Consider the following 16006-nt stretch of genomic DNA (forward strand, 5'->3'; position numbering starts at 1 on the left):
CATTGGGAGTGTCACTATTCATCTTAGCAATCCCGAAAACTATTGATTCCACTCTAATATCAGTCGTTTTACATGTCACCCACTTCCCACCCCCACCCCTAGGGGTGCCAGGGGTGTCTTGGAGTTGAACGGCATTGGGAATGTCACTGTTCATCGTAGCGACTCCGAAAACTATGGATTCCACACTAATATCGGTAGTTTTCAATTATTTGTACATGTCACCCCCTTCCCACCCTGCACCCCTAGGGTTACCAAGGGTATCTTCGAGTTTAACGCCATTGGGAGAGTCACTATTCATCTTAGCGACCCCGAAATCTATGGATTCCACACTAATATCGGTCGTTTTCAATTATTTTTACATGTCACCCCCTCCCCACCCCCAGTGGTGCCGGGGGTGTCTTACCCCCACAGTATTTCTTTCCAGGTTGCAAGTGATACGCGTACCAAATTTGGTTGAAATCGCTCCAGGTGTTCGAGAGTTATGCTGGAACAAACATACATACACACATACATCCATTTTTATATATTAAGATTAATACTGTAGTTTGTTGGTAAACTCTTCAGTATTGATTAAATTTTGTATCAGGAGAATTTTCATGTTAAGTCCTTACATACCAGCTAAATGTAAGCATTAAATATTGTATCAGAAATAATCTATAATGTTTTCAGTGTCAGATTTAATTTAATAATACAGGGCCTCTGAGAATTAATGGTAGTTTCATGAGGTATCATGTGTAATGGATTGAAAGTGCTTTTATTTAATCCAGTCACTCAACAAGATTGCCTTCATGTGTTTTTATTTTCTGTCATTGTTATTGTCGTAATAATAAAATCATTGTTGTTAAATTTGTAATTTGTTTAATGCGTAACAAGATTTTTCTCCAATCTTATACTAAAATCAACTCCACTTAATACATGGACATGCTACAGAACTTTGTGTTTCCTCAAATCGAGAAAATGGAAATGGAAAATGCTGAGTTGCAGATCCTCTTTCAACAAGATGGAGCACCACCCCACTTTTTTACTAATCATGTGCGAGAAGAATTGAGTTGTTGATTTCCAGAACGGTGGATTGGCAGAATTGTACCCAACCCATCGAATTTGGGTAACCTAGCTGTGACCATTCACAGCCCCTAGAGGACCAGTGTAGTGTGTAGTTGCATGTCAAGATCCAGTCCCAACTAGCGTTACAGTGCATAAAGTGGACTTAAAACACCAACTCAATCAATTGCTCTCATATTGAAACAAACTAATGTTTTCATAATATTTTTGAGTGATTGAATAAAATAAAAGCACTTTCAATGCATTACACATGATACATACTTCACAGAGACCTCATGAAACCCTGCCATTTATTCTCGGAGACCCTGTACTTTGTTTAACATTCAAGTTGAGTTATTCCTTATAACTGTTATAAATCTCATGCCTACTTTTAATCCAAAGTATAATTTTGGAATGTAATATGTAGGAATTTTTTTTAAATTTTTTTTAGAAATTTTGATTCCTGTTGTAATATTGCAGGTTATTAAAAGAGAGCCAGGAAGCTTAGGTTCCAGGTGCTGGTCTCTGTACGGCCGCCTTTACCTTCGTCATTTTAATGAGTTGGATCATGAACTCAATGCAAGATTAAATAGAGCTTACCGGCCTGCCTCGAAGTATATGAATATTTTCACATCTCCTCTCATGACTGTTATAGCCAAGTGAGTATAGTGTTCATTTCTAGATTACAAGTTACATTTTGAAGAGAAAAAAAATGTGGAACATTGGTTTTACGTTTTTCAGGGGACCAAGATATAAAAATTCAGGCAAATCCAAGAAAATTGTTTAACATTATTCTCTGTTGGGACGATGAAGATAGAATGTTCAAAGTAGGAAAGGGTAAAATACTAGAATGTAAAATCAGGGTTCTACTGTATATTTGTACAATACCTTGCCATTCTTCTAAGGTTCACTTCACATGCATACTGACAATAATGGTTTCGAGATAGAAACATGTATTATAGGTATCAGTTTTTATTCTATTGCCTTATTATTCCTTAATGAAAATTTGTAAGTTTCATCAAAATGGTTGCTGCTTTTCCTAATAAAGGCAAAAACAATTGCAAATTGTATTAGCAATGATATGTAATAAAATAATCATCATCAGCATTATAAAAATCACAGTACTTATGTATTTTTTACACAGTATTTAAACTGTCTCAAACAGTGTTGCATCAAGTGACTATAAATAAATATGCATAGCAGAACTACAATAAAATCCTGTGAGTGATTATTATTACTTTATTATAAATTACATTCAGGGAAAGAGGAGAACCTCCCTCTCCGTTTTCATGTTTTCATTACCATTTGCCTCTAATGACACGTAGGAAAGGCCAACAAAATATTTGAGTTTTTTAAAATTATTTTCCTTGTGGTTGTGCTGTGGTGTATGTTCATCTGACTCTGTGTTTCAACAATAGTTACTAAACAACATGTGGTTCTGGGTGTTACGAACCTTTGAATCTTTTCAGGAATTTACCCTTAGCTCCTCATATCGTTAGCAATCACAGGTTGTGATAAACAAAACTTACTGCTTTACCTTAATAAAAGGTTTATTCTTCATAAACGTACTTAACAGCAATTTATAAACTTCACACCACACTATAAATACAGAGAAAGTAGTACTCACTGTTTTTTCTTCCTTGTTCTATTCATTTAAGTGGCCACTTATCCATTTGAGGATAAATTCTACAAACAGTCTGAGGGCCTTGCAATGGGCAATCCATTATCAATTCCTTTAGCCAACATTGCCATGCACCTGGCTGAAAAAGATATACTTCACACTACAGAACTGCAATACATTCGATATGGAAGGTACGCGGACGACACAATAGTCATATACAAAAAGGCAGAAGAACTCAACCTTCTAGTGAACAAGCTAAATAGCATCCATCCCAGGCTCAACTTCACCGAGGAACATGATAAGATCAACTTCCTGGACATCACAATCAGCCATGCACTTAACAAATTCATAACCACTGTCTACAGAAAACCAAATGCAGGCAACCAGTACATACACACTCTCTGTAGCCATCCCCTAAACAAAAAGCTAACGTGTGGCTGAACTTTTATCGAAGAGCCTTCTCCTACTGTTGCAGAGAAGAGTATCTACGAGAAGAGATAGCCACCATCACAGAAATAGCCCTGAAACATGACTACACAGAAGCACAACTTTCCACTTGGTGCAGTAAAGCGAAAATACAGGTCAGACACCCTAACCAAGCACAAGCAACCCAGCCACAATCAACCTCCAACAACCAAAATAAATGGTTTGCCTTCCCCTACCATCCAACCGCATATCCAAAGCCCTTCTCCCATATGGCATCAAAGTAGCGCACAAACCCAATTCCAAAATAACTGATAAATTAAACAAACACAAATGGTACTTCCTCTTCCCCCTTGATAACCCAGGTGTATATGATGCAGAGTGCGAGTGCAAGGCACATTACATTGGCAGATTCATCACATCTGTCAATGAAAGAATCCAATAGCACCTAACGGATGCAAAAAAAGCCCAACCCACTAATGGTCTTGCCAAACACATCAAATACCATAGCCATAAAATTTAAAAGGTACAAGTCAAACATACTGCCCACACACTTGTAGACACCAGAATCAAGGAAACACATGCCATAATGCTCTTCCCGCACAAGCTGAAAGCTCGATAGCGGACAGGCACACCACACTTGGATTCCGCTACTACAACAGTTAACACCGGGAAATAGCAGACGACACGGTCTCAGACGTACAGTTAATAACAGCGCACCTAGCGGCAGCAGGAGAACTACAAACAAAAGATGCACGCCAAGCTACAGTACAGCGAGTTCCAATGAGGATGGTGGCAGTGTCCACTGAAATTAATAAGAACAAGGAAGAAAAAACAGTTTCGCGGATAAAGTGAGTACTAGTTTCTCCGTATTTATATACTACCACGTCTCTTTTCCCAATTATGAATTCACACCACACATTAAAATTACTCTCGACATTTTATACTAGTATTCTCTTGTTGCTATGGTAATTCTAGCTTGTTGATAAATCTCTATTTTTTTAATTATGTTGCCAGGTTGGCACATGAAGGTTAGTCCTTTCGTCCATCTGATACTAATTGCCTGTGATATTTTAATTTGACAAATTTAAGAAAGAACAAACACAACATTCCAAATAAATAACAAAGAATTATGGTGTAATGTCCAGGGCATTACAAGGGAAAACACAAAGTGTTTTATCTAAGAAACTAAAAGATCACAGTGCAATGTATGGTAATATTGATACAAATAAATGATAGAAGAAGAGCAAATAGGGATAGAGCTGACAAGTAGGTTATGGTAGTAAAGAATATTATCAGAAATTAATTTTATTTTCAAATGACAGCAGCATACAAGACTTCCGCCCCTGAGGATTTTCAGTTCTGTTTGAACTTCTTGTTGTATTTCCATGTCAGTTCTTGCCACTATTTGCACATATAACATAGACTCTACATCTACCTGTCTCTATTTTAACCTTCTTACTACATTAGTATCGATGGAAATGTAGAAATACATCAGCAGGTATAGCAATGGCATGATATGTCAGACACACGGGTTCAAGTCCTGATCGACCCTGCATGTTTTGTTGAAACTTGTAAATGTTCAATGATGTTGAATAAACTTGATTTGTTTGCAAAGTTGAAGACATTGACACTTACTTCTTTAGCGTGTTAAATTATTAGACATTGGTCTGGAAAGCCATTTTAAAATTACATGAAAAAGTCATGGAGTTTGGCTTAACTTTTACTTATTTGTTATGTAAGTATACAATGTTTGCTGAAGAAAAAGGATAACTGAAATGAAAATGTAGGAGTCTGATGAACATATGTCTTGTTAAGGTGTGTACAAACTGTTATGTTTGCATTTGTCATAAAGGGTGCGGTAACGTGGAATAATTGCTAAGAATTCAATTTTAAATGTTTCAGAAACATAGCTTTCGTAGCCGGAGCACAACTAGCTGTCCTACTTATTCTCACTGTCTACGATGAAGATGTGTTGACTGCTGAGCATGTGTTGACAGCTATCACTGTTCTTGGTGCTGTTGTGGCTGCATGCAGGTAAGATAGATTGGCAGTTTGTAAAAATGCTATGGAATTAGTGGAATTATTTCATTGTTGACCCCTGTTAATATGTGTTTATTCTGCACCATATTCTGATCAATTTACTGTAAGAAAAGTGTACTTACTCGATTTAGCAGAGCAATGTAAATTTTTTATACATTGTAGGTGAAGGATCATTTTAATAATTCCATGAATTTTTACTTTGATTACATTTATTGTTGATCCGGTCGTGAGTGGGGGTGATGTGATCAGCATCACGCCCCTGACCGCCTTTACTCCCCAGGGTTTCCCCCAGGTACCCATGTTATTCGACGCTGGAAGTGGCCCCGGCGTCCACCCAGCGTCGAATAACATGGGTACCTGGGGGAAACCCTGGGGGGTAAAGGCGGTCAGGGGCGTGATGCTGATCACATCACCCCCACTCACGACCGGATCAAGAAAGTGTGGGGCGTTACCCCCACACCCCCTATATGCCTTCATGGCATGGTGCTATGCACAGGGGAGCACTTTACCTTTTACCTTTACATTTATTGTTTTCAATAACTTTTTTCCCCCAAATTTACAAACGGTCTGTTCACCCGAATAAAGATAAATGAACCATAGAGTAGATATAATAAATGATCAGAGGAAGAAACCAGGTAAGTCAATTTTTTGTCGTAAGCAAAGTAGTGGTGTCATTGCCTGCCATGTTGATGCTGTACTAAAGTTCAAATCACCAACCCTGAGACCTTCTGTAAACAAAACCACGTGCATGCAGAAAGCATTGCAAACTCATAGAAGAGTCATTCCATGCCAAATCAACACAGATATGTGCAATTTTTAACCTGACCATCTCAGATTTTCATGAAATTTGGGGAGTTGAAACTATGCATGGAACTTAGTAACTATGAAAATTTTTAGTCTCGTGCGTCTTGTAATTGTTAAATTATTCAAGGTCAAAGTTTGCAGAAATTGCCTTTTTTGAGCCCGCTTAGCTATATTAAATCTGCTGTAACTCCGCCCCTATTTCGCCTAGGAAGCTCAAATAAAGCTTATTGTACAGGGAATGGAACAAGCTTTCCAATGATATATAACAAGCCTACCTTTGGATAAAAATATAATTTTGTCACGTGGCCTTGACCTTTGACCTCGAATATCTCAAAACATGTCATCACCAAAAATTGTGAAAAAAATATATTTGGTCCCTCATACCATACTCTAAAACATACCAAACAATCATTCTGGGACTGCAATGGGATCAGAAGATACAAAATAATATGTGTAACTATGTGACTGATAAGAGCCCCATTACATGAACTATGAAGAGTCAAATGTCCCTTAACACCCCCTACAAAATGTGAAGGAGTTATCCTGGGTATAATTGGTCATCAAAGAAATAGGTTAGGCATAGGGAGATCCCTAGCCGTGTGTGTCAAGCGCAGATCCGGCATATTGTTGACCGCCATATTGAATTCAACGCAAAAATTTCAAAGGAAAGGGGGTTATGTGATATATCAAATCAGGCTAGAATTTCACGAGAAATGAAGTGACGAAGGATTTTCCAACATATATTTAACCAGCAAAAATTTATTACTGCATGCTTGTAACCATTTTCTCCTTTTCGAGGTGTTAAAAACAAAGCATTGGAATGCTCCTAACGTGTTAGGAACTCATCGAGATCACGCTGACATCTTGGGAGAGAAAGAAGTATACGCACCATTGCATATGATTTTAATCAGTAACATTCACCAAATAGCTGAATAGTGAAGAATATTGGGAAAAATATCTCAAACAATTACGTGACACTTCCTTTGGAATGAAAAATTCTTCAGTGACGAGGCAAATTTTTATGTTCACGGTGAAGTTAATAAAAATAATATGCAAAACCTGTGATTTGCTCAGTCGAATGGTTGTTCCTGGTAAGTTAATTATGTGGTATAATGTATGGCGAACGGAAATGGTTGGTCCATATTCAACAACGGAACCTTAAATGGTGAGGGTTTCTTGGATTTGTTAAGTGAACAGGTTTTTTCACCCTTGCTTACGGGATATGGCACTTTTCGAGAGTTTTGAAACAGGACAGAGTGTGACCACACTATGTAGACATTTTCGCAATTTCTTCATGGTAATTTTCTAGGTAGATTGATGGGCACACGGGGATCTATTAAAAGGCCTGCACATTCCCCAGATCTAACATCTTAGGAGGACTTTTACCTTCAGAAACATTTGAAGAGAATGGTGCATGCACTAAAAGTCCCTGATATTGACCATCTGAGAGAAGGCATAGTTGCTGCTAGCGAAGTTGTTGCACATGCTACATTACCAAATGTTCTATGCGAGTGTAAGAGACGTCAACGAGTGTGCTCACAGGAACATTGACAACATTATAATGTGCATATCTCGTAAGTGAAAGATATGTGTATAACATTTTGCTGGCGTAAGATACGTTGGAAAATCCTTCGTCACTTCATTTCTCGTTAAATTCTAGCCTCATTTGATATATCACATAACCCCCTTTCCTTTGAAATGTTTGCGTTGAATTCAATATGGCGGTCAACAATATGCCGGATCTGCGCTTGACACACACGGCTAGGGATCTCCCTGTGCCTAACCTATTTCTTTCATGACCAATTATACCCAGGATAACTCCTTCACATTTTGTAGGGAGTGTTAAGGGACATTTGACTCTTCATAGTTCATGTAATAGGGCTTTTATCAGTCACATAGTAACACATATTATTTTGTATCTTCTGATCCCACTGCAGTCCCAGAATGATTTTTTGGTATGTTTTAGAGTATGGTATGAGGGACCAAATATATTTTTTTCACGATTTTTGGTGATGACATGTTTTGAGATATTCGAGGTCAAAGGTCAAGGCCACGTGACAAAATTATATTTTTATCCAAAGGTAGGCTTGTTATATATCATTGGAAAGCTTGTTCCATTCCCTGTACAATAAGCTTTATTTGAGCTTCCTAGGCGAAATAGGGGCGGAGTTACATCAGATTTAGTATAGCTAAGCGGGCTCAAAAAAGGCAATTTATGCTAACTTTGACCTTGAATAATTTAACAATTACAAGACGCACGAAACTAAAAATTTTTATACTTACTAAGTTCCATGCATAGTTTCAATTCCCCAAATTTCATGAAAATCGGAGATGGTCAGGTCAAAGGCTGTGTTGATTTCGCATGGAATGACTCAGAAGTAAAATAATCCACACGAAAAACCAGCGTTGTTACAGGATTCATTACGTAAGGTAAAACAACGGCCAATTTGTAGTATGCGATATGCTGCCGCAAATGACGTCTCACTTTAAACCCAATGCTCTTTCTTTTGTACTTATTGCTTCACCTTTATGGTTAACTCTTTGCACCAGTAATCATTTCCCATAAATTTGGCTTCTTTCTTGCATGTGAATTGAATATATTTTACTTGAAAGCAATACGAGAATTACAATCTAAAATATTATAATACTATAGGTCCGCCATTTCAACACAATGAAAGAGGTTTGAGCATACACATTCATGAGAGTGTGGCCCACCAAACTCTTTTATACCCAAAAATTAATATAGTAAACAGATATCATGTAGAAATCATAGCAGTGCGCATAAAAATACAAAAAAATTTTTTTCAGTATTATTAATTTTTACATACTTTCGAATTCGTTATCTCAAAAAATACAACTACAAGATTTTCAAGGTATTCTGGACAATATTCCATGCCCTTATATTTGTGCAGGAGATTTTAACGGGCATCATCCAATGTGGGGCGGTTCACGAACAGATCATTTAGGCCAGATTTTAGTAGACTGGATAGAACATAATAATTTTATCATACTTAATGATGGTTCCATAACACATATTCCTCGATCCGGAAATAATCCTTCTGTGATAGATCTAACCATAGTGTCGGATGAAATTTTCCCCCAACTTACCTGGTTTGTGGATGAGGATATGCGTGGAAGTGATCACTTACCCATACATGTTCAAGGAAGATTTATGTATAATGTACAGATCCCGCAAAATGCACCTCTCCTTAGATGCTGGAAAACTAACCTTATTGATTGGTCTGTATTCCACAACAATTGACTCCTTGATATTATCAGAAAATTTATGATCTAATACTGATATCTCGTATTCTCAATTTATACAACTAATTACAAAAACTCTGCATATCGTAGGTATACGTTCAAAAGGGCAAGATACACATAGATTCCCACAATTATATTGGTGGACACCAGAATGCGAGACTGCTAAACAGAATCGTAAACGTGATGAGAAAACATTTGCTAGCAGACCCACAATTACCCACAAAATTGCCTGGAAGAGAAGTCAGGCTCTTGCTAAAAAAGCTTTCAAAAAAGCCAAGAAAATAGCCTGGATAAATTATTGTAACTCTCTAGGAAATGCTGAACCTATAAAACTCGTCTGGAAAAAATTTAATTCATTAAGACACCCGAAACTAAGCAGGAAACAGACAATTGATGTAACCTGGCAAAATGAATTTCTCTTCATGATTGCGCCTCCTTCAGTAAATATATAATATCAACCTCCTCTGGTTCCACAACAAATTTTTACAAGAGAGTTTCCAGCTGTGACTGTCATAGAATTACATAATATACTACATAGAGTTAAAAATTCAGCACCAGGAATGGATGGAATTCCATACCAACCTATAAAGAGCTTACCTAAAAGGGGATTTGATATTTTAGTCGCTATATACAATAAAACATATACCGGGGGTAGTATACCTTCGGAATGGAAAACACATGTAGTAATTCCTATATTAAAGTCGAATAAACCACCATCAAATGCCCGTTCCTACAGACCAATAGTTTTAATTTCAGTATTGGAAAAATTATTAGAACGCACGCTACAAAAACGTCTTATGTGGACTTTAGAAAAACAACGATTCTTTCCCCCTCCGCAAATTGGTTTCAGATTACAACATAGTAGTCAAGATGCCATTGCAATTCTCAATGCTGTAATTCAAAATAACATTGTTATGAATTCCTATTGTTATAGTTTATTTATCGATGTAGAAAAAGCCTATGATGCTGTACCACTGATGCAACTTTGTCAATTACTAGAAAGAATAGATATATCTCCTATGATTCCCAGATTAATTTGGAATTTATATACTGATCAATATTTTTTTGTCTGGTTTCAAAATTCTGTCCACGGGCCTAGATTCACAACTACAGGAATTCCACAAGGAGCTCCACTCAGTCCTATATTATTTAATATATATATATACACAGTCTCTACACAATGAACAATTGGAGGATTTTGAACTTATTCAGTATGCAGATGATTTCTGTTTTTACAGAATTACTCCACAAGCAACACAGGGATTAATAGACATGACACGTTTAATACATAAACTTCAAGCATGGTTTTATGAAGTAGGTTTATCTTTCAACCTTAATAAATCTCAAGTTATGATTTTTAATTCTCATAGCCAAAATGTATTTCCTAATAATATTAATCATATTTCTGACATCCCAGTGGTATCTACATGTAAATATTTAGGAATTCATTTCGATCGTAAAAATAATTGGAAACTGCATATAGATTATTTAATAAATAGAGGAAAATCTGTCCTAAACATTCTTCGTGGATTGGCAACTACTAAGTGGGGTAGTCAACCCACAATTATGTTACTATTTTACAGAAACTGCTTTCACTCCTTATTTGAGTATGCGGCTTTCAGTTACGGTGGTGCATCCTCAAAACAGTTACAAAAAATTGATGTACTACAATGCAAAGCATTACGAATTTGCTCTGGATTGATGAATTCTAGTCCAAACCTAAGTGTTTATATGGAAAATAGAGAGATGGCTCTATCTCATCGGCGCAAACAATTAACAAATAAATTTCTTTTTCAAACCTGGGAAAATCATAATCACCCATTTAATTTGCTATTTGAAACACAAAAACAGTGGGCATTTATGAATGTTATAGATCCGATCAACCCGAAATTTTATTTTCTTCATTGTTATTGTATGGATCCTGACACGTACCAAAATTCTTTCACATATCATTCACCTCCAGTATGTAAATTAGATTTGCCTCTTTATGCTCAGGCTAACGTCCAATTTTTAGATCATGGTCAGCACGCTCGGTATAGAGAAATATGGCCAGATTTAATTTTCATATATACTGATGGCTCCAAAATATTTCAGGATGTAGGTTGTGCGTTTTATATTCCTGAAATGAATCAACAAGAAATATTTAGGTTACCAGCAAACACTACAATTTTTACAGCAGAATGTTATGCTATTTACCGTGCATTAACTTATTCCATACAAAATAACTATAAAAAAATACTCATTCTAACAGATGCGTTAAGTGTCTTACAGGCACTAACATCATCATATCCTCAACTATGTCGTCAATCTATTTTCATTATATTGATTATACAATTAACTCAACAAGCACAATCCAAAAATATTACTGTTCAGTTTACATATGTCAAGGCACATCACATTAACCAGAGTAATATTATGGCAGATATGTACGCTATGAGAGCAAGGGATTTACCTCAAATATCTTTCATCAGACTCCCTTATACAGATCTATTACCTAGAGTTAAAATTAAAATAAAAAATCACTGGAAAATTTCGTGCAAGGAACAATTGACGATGGTAGGTCATACATATAGATGGCTGGCGGAATTTGATGCAAGTCAACCATGGTTCCACAGATGTCCTCTTCCAAGACAGGTTATAGTTTTTATTAATAGATTGCGAACTGGTCATGTACGTACACCAGCACATTTAGCGAAAATAGGTATTATACATCAACAAAATTGTACATGTGGTAAAGATAATCCAGATGCCCAACATTTATTTTTGGAATGTGATCAATTCTCTCACCAACGAAATATATTATATAAAAATCTGATAAGATTAAAAATTCCATTCCCTATATCTTTACTTTCTCTTTTATCTGATTTATCAATACCAATTATTTGGATTTTATATGGATACGCTCGAAAATGTCAAATTGAATTATAAAAACATAGAATGTAAAAGTGTAAAAATTGAAGATTGATTAGTGTCATCTGTTGTGTATTGTAAGGAAAAGTTGTGCAACAGAAATCCCATACCACAGACTACTGCTGTCCCATAGTACAAATACAGAAACATTGGCCAAAGTCGACAGTGTTTTGTCTGACAGGGTCAGAAGAAGAAGAAGAAGAAGATTCTTTCTTGCATGCGAATTGAATATATTTTACTTACATTTTTTTAGACAAAATGATATAACATGGTAATGTTTGATATAGATAGGAGTGTATTTGGAATTTGTTTGTAGATTTTATGTAAATTATATCTTATGTAAATAAAATATATAATGGGCATAAACAGCCATATACAATGCTGTAAGTCCAATAAATATATTGATGATGATGATCAAAACAAGACAAAGAAAGTTCGTAAATTTAATGCAGTTGGAAACTTTGACAAGCATCCTAATAACGATTTTTTTTCCGCCAAATATAGTGCACTTTGTAAAATAATGGCAAGGCAAGATAAGTGTGAACATTTTGTAGGAATGTACATTGTAACTTTCAATGAGCTTAGAGATTTGTGTATATAATGATATTTTATAACATTGGTTATTTTCTAAAAATAATCATGTGAACAGCAAGGAAGTAGTACCACTTTCAACATGGTGAGTTCTATGCAGTAGTCGGCGGTCATGAATCAGCTGACGTGGAGTGATACATCGAATCAGTGAGACGGTTTGTTTACAGAAGGTCTCAGGGTTGGTGATTTACACTTTAGACTTTACAACATGCTTTGTTTCATTTCATACATTTGACACTTCCATCCATCAAAGCATATGTTTCTTGTACATTTTCATTTACATGTCCAGTAATGTTTTGCAATTAAAAGTTAATCTTTCTGGAGTTTGACAAGCATAGACTTCCCTGTTTTTTTCTTCTGACACTTCAAATATGTTGTAAAGGGTGTATCATAAGTGATAGCTAGAGGCACATATTTTTAGTAGATAAAAAAGGAAAATTTCAGTACAAAAATCAAGTCAATTTCAGGTTCAAAAGTGGTAAATATATAAAATTTTGCTGTTATAGCAGTGAAAAAGCAGTATATAAAATGACATTTTGGTTTTAAAATACTGAATATAATCCCAAATTTGATTTAAAAACTGCACTTATTACATAAAATAAACCTATCCCTTCTAATAGCACATTTATGTCATTACCACAATATTGTTTGTTCCTGTATAAAGGGTTACATTTTTGCTTCTCAAATATTTACAGCAGAATTAATCAATTTTCCGTGAATTGCATAACTCGCAGGATAATTGGACTTCAGAAAGTGTCATGGCAGTAAATAAACTCTAAATTTCGTGTTTAAGAGTCTATTTCACATTATTTTGTAACAGAACAGGGTAGGAAAATGCACCTCAAACCTTTCAGAAACATGAAAAATTAACATTACAATGTGTTATTTCACCTTTCATGTTTTCGTCAAAAACGAAATATGCATGCCTCTAGTTATGGCGCAAACGAAAATGATGAAAAGTACATGATAGTAGAAGCAAAAAAGTCTCAGTAAGCATGGGCTCGCACACTGAGGTTTCCTTGTTTATACCTGAACACTGCGTAAAGGGGGCATTGGGAACAAACCACACACCCTGTACAGGATGGAACGCATAACTGGTACATCACTTGTCTGAGGAGTGTCAGTTATGCTGCTGGAGTCAAAATGGAACAACTTTATACCAGCGAAGATTACGCTTATATGCATTTCATGTATGGTAGGGCTGACGGCATTGCACGCTAAGCTGTATGCTTGTACCAAGAAGCTTACCCTAATCAACGGCACCCCAAAAGTCGCACATTAGGATACATCAGCGCCTCGGGGAACATTGGACCTTCGCACATGGTATGTGACCAGATAGGTCTGCAAGGATTATATTTGAGGTTGAGTGGATGGTGTTGGAAGCGGTAGTACAGTCTTCAGGAACGTCAACGAGGAGGATTGCTACATAGGTGCCTATTAGCGACAGTAGTGTATGGCATATTTTACATCGCAATTCACTGTACCCCCTACCACCTCCAACACGTACAATGTTTCCATGCCTCGGACTGTGGTCCTAGAGTTGCCTTGTGTCAGTGTATGCAACAACAGGCTGCAGTTAACCTTAATATTGCATGTAAAATTTTATTTACAGGTGAAACGGAGTTCACTCAAGATGATATTTTTAATTACCATAATTCTCATTTTTGGTGTGCCATAAACCCACATGCTGTTCATGAGTCATCACATCAGCAACGTTTCTCCTTGAATGTGTACTTATGGATACTAGGGGATCGTCTCATTGGACCACACATTCTGCCACGGAAACTCAATGAACACAGTACCTTCAGTTCCTGTGGTGTGATCTTCCAGGATTACTTGAGGATGTTCCCCTTCAGCAACGGCGGAGTATGTGGTTTATGCATGATGGTGCACTGGCACATTTTGCTGCAATTGTGAGACTACATCTTACTCGCAGATTAGGTCAATGATGGATAGGTCATGCCGGCCTTGTACCTTAACCCCCAAGATCATCTGATTTAAATCCTTTGGATTTTTGTGTCTGGGGTCATCTCAAAAGCATCGTGCATGGCACACCTGTTGATACAGTTGAAGAACTGTGGCAGAGAATTTTACATGCTCGTGAAGAATTCTAAAATATGCCGAGGGTGTTCGAACGAATTCGACACTCCATGCGGACATGACTACAGTCTTGCATCCAAATACAAGGGTGACATTTTGAGCACTTCCTTGTAACTAACATGTAACATACTGTAAAGTACAATAGTCCTTGGTAATAAGAGCAATAGTATTGTCTAGCGAAATGAACTGTTTCAATCTGTTATGTGTTACTAAGTAAAACTATGGCACCTCACACGTGAAAAGCATATGTGTACAATCAACTCAGTGGCGGATGATAACCATACGTTTGCAGTTATCTTGCAAACAGTTTGTTTGTGACCTCATGTTTACTGAGACGTTTCTGCTTCTTCTATTGTGTACTTTTCACCGTTTCAGTTTACGCTGTCACTTCTGATACAACCTGTATATATGTTATCCTAGAGGTCCATTTTACCGGATCAGTGCTCAGTATTCTTGATTTACAATATACTTTAAGGATATACACTAAACACTCAAAATAAGGAATGTCCAATATAAATATAGTCTGAACACACATTCAGCCCATACCAAGACCTGGAACTGTCTGTAGTGAAACCGTGATTCCAGTGTTCAACTTCCTCGGCCACCAGGGTGACGACAGTATAGTAGTATATTCACAGTATGGAATATTCTAGGTATTTCATGTTTGCCTCTGCAGTCAGAGTAAAATGTTGTGCATGCTAAGTAGCTGAAGTTCAGTTTGTGACGAAAACTTGAGTAGAAAGGAGGTACATGCCGAAACTGGACTTCAGTTAGTGAAATGATTTCATGTGGTATAAGTTATGCCTTATCATTGTGCACGATGTTGCACTTATCTTTCCACCACACCCTGTAAATGAAAGAAGTCTTTGCCATTGTCACAGATGTTGGATAAAGCAGGGAAGTGACATCACATCACATATAAAAACAAGATAAAATCTCAACATGTACTTTGTACGTATTCTCCAAATTTTCAGATGGACCTCAACCTGAAAATTTGGAGAATAAAAGCAAGGTGTGTGTTCCAATTTTATCACTTAAATTTATTTGACATTTTATGATTGTGATCAGGGTTTCCTTAACAATGTGCAGTTTAATTCTTGAATTACGAATTAATTATTCAGAACCTCATTCAGAGTATAAGAAAATTATAATTTTATGTTTGGCATTTGAGAATTGTGATTTTATCTTGGAAAACCTAAAATTGTACAT

General features: G+C 36.5%; 1 protein-coding gene across 2 annotated transcripts in view; it reads left to right on the plus strand.

Annotated features, from left to right (window-relative positions):
* Atg9 (autophagy-related protein 9) overlaps positions 1-16006 on the plus strand; it is a 74667-nt gene that overhangs the window by 22864 nt on the left and 35797 nt on the right. For both annotated transcript variants that reach the window (XM_083109986.1, XM_083109987.1), the window contains exons 8-9: positions 1522-1700; positions 4991-5122. In XM_083109986.1, the coding sequence (XP_082966112.1) occupies positions 1522-1700; positions 4991-5122 (311 nt within the window). The remainder of the gene's footprint in view (positions 1-1521; positions 1701-4990; positions 5123-16006) is intronic.

Source organism: Lepisma saccharinum, chromosome 23 (genome assembly GCF_977018435.1).
Source record: "Lepisma saccharinum chromosome 23, izLepSacc3.1, whole genome shotgun sequence".
NCBI lineage: Eukaryota > Metazoa > Arthropoda > Insecta > Zygentoma > Lepismatidae > Lepisma > Lepisma saccharinum.